The sequence below is a fragment of the Choloepus didactylus genome, chromosome X (assembly GCF_015220235.1).
Source record: "Choloepus didactylus isolate mChoDid1 chromosome X, mChoDid1.pri, whole genome shotgun sequence".
NCBI classification, from domain to species: domain Eukaryota; kingdom Metazoa; phylum Chordata; class Mammalia; order Pilosa; family Megalonychidae; genus Choloepus; species Choloepus didactylus.
The window spans coordinates 162,215,133-162,222,207 of record NC_051334.1 but is presented as its reverse complement, the minus strand read 5'-3'; the positions used below and the strand labels follow the sequence as shown (position 1 = coordinate 162,222,207).

The following is a 7,075-nucleotide window of genomic DNA, read 5'->3' as shown; positions in this document are numbered from 1 at the left end:
AAAACTCCACCCCTTAAGTTTTCATAATGTTTCAGTGGGGGCCAGATTCTAATTCTTCCCATACTCTGTCCTGAATACCACAACACATTGGGGTAACCTCCAAATCAGGAGTTAGAAAAAAAAGTGTAGCTTCATGTGTCTCACCTCAGCTCAGGAAGACCACATAAAAAATGAGATCAGAAACTGAATTTCAGAGAAAGCAATTTGAAAAGCATGTCTTGCCTGACCAGGAAGGAGGGTCAGCGTTTTCTAAGTAAAAATTGTCAAATGGACTTGAACTTAATATCATCTAATACTACAGGACCCAAAGCCCAAAGCCAGTGCACATTTTTAGTCATAATCTGGGTGGAGGGAGGGGGATCCCACTCTCTGACAGGCTTATTTCAGTACTGACAACCTTCTGATAATTCACTTCAGCTGCCTAGGCAACCCTTCCATAACAAAGGCAAGTGAGGCAGGTCAGTTTGAGGACCAATACTGCCACAATAACAATTGCTTCCAAACTTAAACTTCATGACACAGAAATATCCAAGGTTTTTCCTTCCACCTTCACACCCACCTTCCAGAGCTGCCTATCATACTGAGCTCCAGGTGTTCTGAGAGCATAGATACAAAAGCATTTTCATATCTGACATCTTAATTCCAGCCACAGTCTAATCAGGGGCCATGAGGAGCTGACATATGATATAGTCTGGGGAAGGGGGAAGGGGTAGGGGGATCATGCGGGTCATGAAAGAGTAAGAGGATGGTAGGAGGTGAGATCCTCAAAAAGAAAAGTCATTGATGTCAGAAAAGATTATATCCCATTATCCTGGCCAAAACCAATCCCTATTGGGTAGAGAGTAAGCCAATGACATAAATTGCCGCCCCCTTCTCTCCACCCTCCCCCTAATCCCAGCAACTCCTCTCATCTGTTTTTCTGGTCTCGCTAGAGAAGCCTGGTTGCTGGGAACAGCTCAAGGGGTCACCATGCTCTTCATAGTCACGGCCTTTCTCTGCTGTGGTGAGTACAAGGGGGTGGGAAAGGGGCCTGGGCTGAAGGCCGGGGTGAAGTCCCGTGTGGGAAGGGGTAGAGTCTTGGCAGCAATTTCTCTTGCAGGAGTGTGCAATGGGGTATTGACAGAAGAGACTGGTGAGTTTGTCCTGCTCCAGACTGGGACATTCCTCCCTGAAGATCCGAAATAACTACAGAGTGTCAGTGTCAGTAGCCAGGGAATGATTGATTGGGAGGGAAGGACAGCCAGAAAGGGGCACTTGCTAAAGCTGCTGGCAAATTTCAGCTTCCAACTCTGCCTTTCTGCCTGCCAAATTTTCCTCAAGCTTCTGCACTCCTCTGAGGCTCAGCTGAGACATCAGCTTACTCCTTCCCCAGCACCTGCACAAAGAAGGAAAGGGTTTGGATTTGGGTTGAAAGGGGAGGAGGTGAAAAGTGTGATCTGGGTAGGGAACTCAAGGGCAAGAAAGACAGCTTCATGGAAAGGGGGAAGGGGATGGAGGAGGAAGGATGGCTTCATTAACTCTGCTGTTTCTAGAAATAATCATGCCAACCCCTAAGCCTGAGTTGTGGGCAGAGACCAACTTCCCTCTGGCCCCATGGAAGAACTTAACCCTCTGGTGCAGAAGCCCTTCTGGCTCAACTAAGGAGTTTGTATTGCTGAAGGACGAGACCGGGTGGATCGCAACTCGCCCAGCTTCAGAACTGGTCCGGGCTGCCTTCCCCCTTGGCGCCCTCACCCAGAACCATGCTGGGAGTTACCACTGCCATTCATGGGAGGAGATGGCTGTGTCGGAGCCCAGTGAGGCACTTGAGCTGGTGGGGACAGGTAAGAAAAGGCATAGGATCCTTCCCTAGTTATTCCCAGTGTCCCTAAGGCTCTAAAACTGTTCCCTGGGGTGACAGAATGCACAGACCATCAAGGGGCTTGTGCCGCCTGTAGGAGAGAAGGGGAACTGAAATGGGGGAGAAGGGAGGGGGGAGGGAAGAGAGCAAGGAGGAGTCTGACAGGAAGAGCCAAGGGTCCACCCAGGATGGATTTCTTTTTTTTTTATATTGTTGACAAAGTGACTATGAGTGCTCCATCTGGGCGCCTCCAAACTTCTGACTCCTTTTTTGCCCCATTTTTTTCCAGACATCCTCCCCAAACCTGTCATCTCTGCTTCACCCCCAATCCGGGGCCAGGAACTACAAATCCAGTGCAAAGGATGGCTTGCAGGCATGGGGTTTGCTCTGTATAAGGAGGGAGAGCAGGAACCTGTCCAGCAACTTGGTGCCTTTGGGAGGGAAGCCTTTTTTACAATCCAAAGGATGGAGGATAAAGATGAAGGCAATTATAGCTGCCGCACTCACACTGAAAAACGTCCTTTCAAGTGGTCTGAGCCCAGTGAGCCCCTGGAGCTTGTCATAAAAGGTAGAGCTGTGAGGGAGGAAGGGAGAGGCAAAGCTCTAGGGCAGACACTCCTGTCCCCACAGCAAGTTTTGCTGCTGGTCCTAGGAGCCTGTGTCCAATCTTAGAGCCAAGCAGGCGTGGTGCTGGGAGTGCCAAGGCCTCTGGCTGCATGATATTAATAGCCATAATCATTATTAATAGCTTGGGTTTGTGGAGGGTGATTTAAGTTTTCAAATTATTTTCATATCTATTATCTCATTTAGCTATAGAGCAGATCTTCAAGGGAGGTTGAATAGGTACCATTTCCCCCTCTTTCCCAAATGGGTAAACTGAGGCTCAGAGAAACAGAAGAGCCCCAAAGACAAGTCACTCTTTTAGCTTGCCTCCACTGGCTACCCTGATGACAGTGAGCAACCATCTGGAGGAGGTGAGGAATCCCTGTGTGAAATGTCCATCTGCAGGCAGAATTTGCCTTGATTTTTAATGTACCTACTTCTAGATGAGATACTAGAGATAACAGAGCAGATACCTAGAACCAATATTTTCCATGTTTGCCTTTCTTTTTTCCCCTAATTTGGCTTTCTGTTGTGTTTTGTTTTTTTGCCTTGTAGAAATGTACCCCAAACCCTTCTTCAAGACATGGGCCAGCCCAGTTGTCTCCCCTGGTGCCCGAGTGACTTTCAATTGTTCAACCCCCCACCAGCACATGAATTTTATTCTTTATAAAGATGGAAGTGAAATAGCATCCAGTGACAGGTCTTGGGCAGCTGCAAGGTCCAGCACAGCTCATTTTCTGATTATTTCGGTGGGCATTGGCGATGGAGGGAATTACAGCTGCCGCTATTATGACTTTGCTATCTGGTCTGAACCCAGTGACCCTGTGGAGCTCGTGGTGACAGGTCAGGAGGGGGATAAAATCCATGTAGAAGTGGGGCTAACCCTGGGACAGTGGATGGAAGGGCTGCCAGTGGGAGAGGGAGAAGTGCTCCTTTTACAATGAGAAGATACCAGGAAAGGGCTTAGGATGGTGTCTGTCATGTAGTAAGCAGTGCACACAAGGCAGCTGCTTATATTATTGTTACAGGAAGACAAGACAGTGGAAAGGGTGGAAGGCAAATAATTCACTTCTGTTGAAAGAAGAGAGGCAGATTGGGGGTGTCCAATCCCAAGTGCCAAGCTCCAGTTGCCTTATTTCTGAAATCTTTTTGTGGCTTGGCCTTCAGCTTTAGGCTCAATGACCACTTTTTCTTCAACTGGGCTGTCAGAGATTGGTGGGCTGGATGGCCCTCAGAGAAAGACAGAAGTCCTTGAAATGTCAGCTGCATATTATGAAGCTGTTTTCAAAGGCTGTATAATGTCATAGGAAAATGTTTACACTATAAAGTTAAGTAAAAAAAGACTACGCATGTATAAAACAGGATCCCAATTATGTAAATGATTATAGCACCATCAACATGGGCATGTATAGCAAAAAATAAATGGGAAAGAAATATATAACAAATATGTAAAGAATGATTATCTTTAAGAGGTAGAATTATATTTTCTTCTTTAGTTTTTTTCTGTATTCTCTAATATTCTATAATAAATATATTGTTTTATCATAACACTCAAAAAACTAGTTACAGAATGTGGGGGGAGGGCTTCTCTAATGTTGTGGTCTCTTTAATTTCAGAATTCTACCCCATACCCACACTCCTGGCAAAGCCTGGTCCTGTGGTGCTTCCTGGGAAGAATGTGACCTTGCACTGCCAAGGGGCCTTCCAGGGCATGAGGTTTGCCCTCTTGCATGAGGGAACCCAAGATCCCTTACTGTTTCAGAGTGGCTCAGGGAACTCAGCTGACTTCCTCCTCCACACTGTTGGAGCAGAGGACTCGGGAAACTACAGCTGTGTCTACTATGAGACGACCATGTCAAACAGAGGATCACATCTCAGCATGCCAATTATGATCTGGGTGACTGGTAAGGACAGTCAAGGCCTGGGACTAAGATAGAAACCCCTGGAGTAGGGGTTAGACAGGGTGATCCATCCTGGAAGGCCAGGGGAACTTTTGCATACAGGAGAAAGACAAAGGGTTAATTCTGGGAATGATAAATTCCCATACTCACTTTATATCTTTGGTCTCTTTCTAGACACATTCCCCAAGCCCTGGTTATTTGCTGAACCCAGTTCTATAGTTCCTATGGGCCAGAATGTTACTCTCTGGTGCCAAGGGCCAGTCCATGGAGTACGGTACATTCTGCACAAGGAAGGAGAAGCCACTTCAGTGCAGTTCTGGGGATCCACTAGTGATGATGGAGCATTCCCCATCACTAATATATCTGGTGCTAGCATAGGGCGTTACCGCTGCTGCTACCACCCTGACTGGGCCAGCCCTATCAAAATACAACCTAGCAACACACTGGAACTCATAATCACAGGTAAGGTAAAGAGGTTCTGGAGTGGGCATGGGAGTGCAGAAAGAAGAGAATAACCTGGTTCGTGGGAGATGGTTTTCAAAGAGCTTGAGGAAGATTAAAAAATAGTCTTTCTTCTTTATGAGCAAATATTCCAGGGTGATGCAGTGGAAAGTGGTCTCCTCTCTCTGACCAAGAGTTAATTTATTTTACAGGCTTACTCCCCAAACCCAACCTATTAGTCCAACCTGGTCCCATGGTGGCTCCTGGAGAAAACATGACTCTGGAATGCCAAGGGGAGCTGCCAGACTCAACATTTGTCCTGTTGAAGGAGGGGACTCAAGTGCCTTTAGAGCAACAGAGGCCAAGCGGGTACAGGGCTGACTTCTGGATGCAAACAGTGAGAGGTGAAGATTCTGGGATCTATAGCTGTGTTTATTATTTGGATTCTGCTCCCTTTGCAGCTTCCAATCACAGTGACCCTTTGGAGATCTGGGTGACTGGTAAGGTCCTGGGGACTTCAGTAAGAGTCTCCATTTCATAGTTTTTAGTAGTTAGCCCTTAAGGGGGTAATGGGCTGGGTTCAGTCACTGTTTCCGACTCTGTGCCCTGGTTGGTTGCAGATAAACCCCCTAAACCCTCTCTGTCAGCCTGGCCCAGCACCGTGTTCAAGCTAGGGAAGGACATCACCCTTCAGTGCAGAGGACCCCGGCCAGGTGTGGAATTTGTCCTGGAACATAATGGAGAAGAAGCACCCCAGCAATTCTCAGAGGATGGAGACTTTGTTATCAATAACGTAGAAGGGAAAGGCATAGGAAACTACAGCTGCAGCTACCGCCTCCAGGCCTACCCTGATATCTGGTCAGAGCGTAGTGATACCCTGGAGCTGGTGGGAGCAGCAGGTAAGAGGACAATCCTTCCATAGCCCTGGCATGACACCCCTTGGATCTGAGAGACAGACCCCAAGGAGACAACTCTAATATGGACAGAAGAGGGGCTTTGGATTCAGAGCCCTGAAGTTCAGTCATCTTCTTAGAAGTGATGAGGAGGTGGGATCTCACATTCATTAAAAGATAGTGAGCAGGATGCTTTCAAGGGCCCTTCCCCCGAAGAGGGAAAGGGCTGCTTCTACCTCAGCAGAACAAGGGGAATAGCTTGTGCTAACTCCATGACTTTTCTTTCTGTTCTTTTATCACCACAGGGCCTGCTGCTCAGGAGTGTACTATGGGTAATATCGTCCGCAGTAGCCTGATTGTGGTGGTTGTTGTAGCTTTAGGGGTGGTGTTAGCCATAGAATGGAAGAAGTGGCCCCGACTCCGAACCAGGTAAATGCCTCTTCTCATCCTCCTGTGAACCTAAGGCTGCTGTATAAACAATGGGCCATATGCTCCCTTAGCATATGAGCTTCACAATGCAACCTGTTTTCAGGTTGATGGTTCTGGATCCTCCCATAGTCATGTCTTTCTCTCCACTCAGGGACTCAGACTCAGATGGAAGAGACCAGACGATAGCCCTTGAAGAGTGTAACCAAGAAGGAGACCTAGGAACCACCACCAACTCTCCCTCATCAATCTCTCAGGGAACCTCAGTGGAACTGCCAGTCCCAATTTAATTATCTCCTCATTCATAAGAACTTACCTTTCCTCTCTTTTTTACCCTCAGAGACCTGCAAATCCAGCTAGTTACCCTAAGAGTCAGCCCCGTCTATTGCTCCTTGACCTCTAATCACCTGATCTGAGTCAAGAGGATTCTGGGAGTTGAGGGCTCTACCAGGGTGAGATATTTCCTGAAGAAAGGTTCCCTTCCCTTATAACCCCTCACTTTATTGATACACTGGTGCATGAAATTCTGTTAAAAATGTATTCTTCTGAATAAAGAGATTATTCACTATTTAACTGCAAAAGCTATGGCAGAGGTCTTCCATTGGTCTGTTGTTCACTTACAACTTAGCAGGGATGTAGTATTGGAGTTGATCTCCATGGCCGAACAAGAGAGCAAGGGGCGACTAATACCAAGAAAGGAGCTCAAGAATGGGAGTGGAGGGGGGAAGAGGAGGGAGGGTTCCAAAAAGGCTACTTCCCAATTTGATTTGAGACATAGTTACTGAACAGTGTCCTGTTGTGCTTCTATTCCATTACTGAATGAATGAATTAATGGATGGATGGATGAATGAGTGGCAATGGTCTCTCCAAGTTGAGCCCAAAGTGGACAAATGCCAAAGTTCTATCCATTCCCCATGTTACTTCTAGGTCCATAGTGCACCAGTTTTCATGCATCAGGATTAGGCCTCTAC

At 47.1% G+C, this 7,075-nt stretch overlaps 1 protein-coding gene across 1 annotated transcript; it reads left to right on the top strand.

Moving 5' to 3' along the window:
* The first annotated feature begins 4,005 nt into the window (after positions 1 to 4,005).
* On the top strand, positions 4,006 to 6,672 carry LOC119522840 (immunoglobulin superfamily member 1-like). Its single transcript, XM_037821507.1, has 6 exons — positions 4,006 to 4,347; positions 4,519 to 4,806; positions 4,998 to 5,285; positions 5,406 to 5,684; positions 5,984 to 6,107; positions 6,259 to 6,672. Exons 1-6 carry the CDS (start codon positions 4,014 to 4,016, stop codon positions 6,392 to 6,394), a joined length of 1,449 nt encoding a protein of 482 aa, XP_037677435.1. The 5' UTR covers positions 4,006 to 4,013; the 3' UTR covers positions 6,395 to 6,672.
* Positions 6,673 to 7,075: the final 403 nt, after the last annotated feature.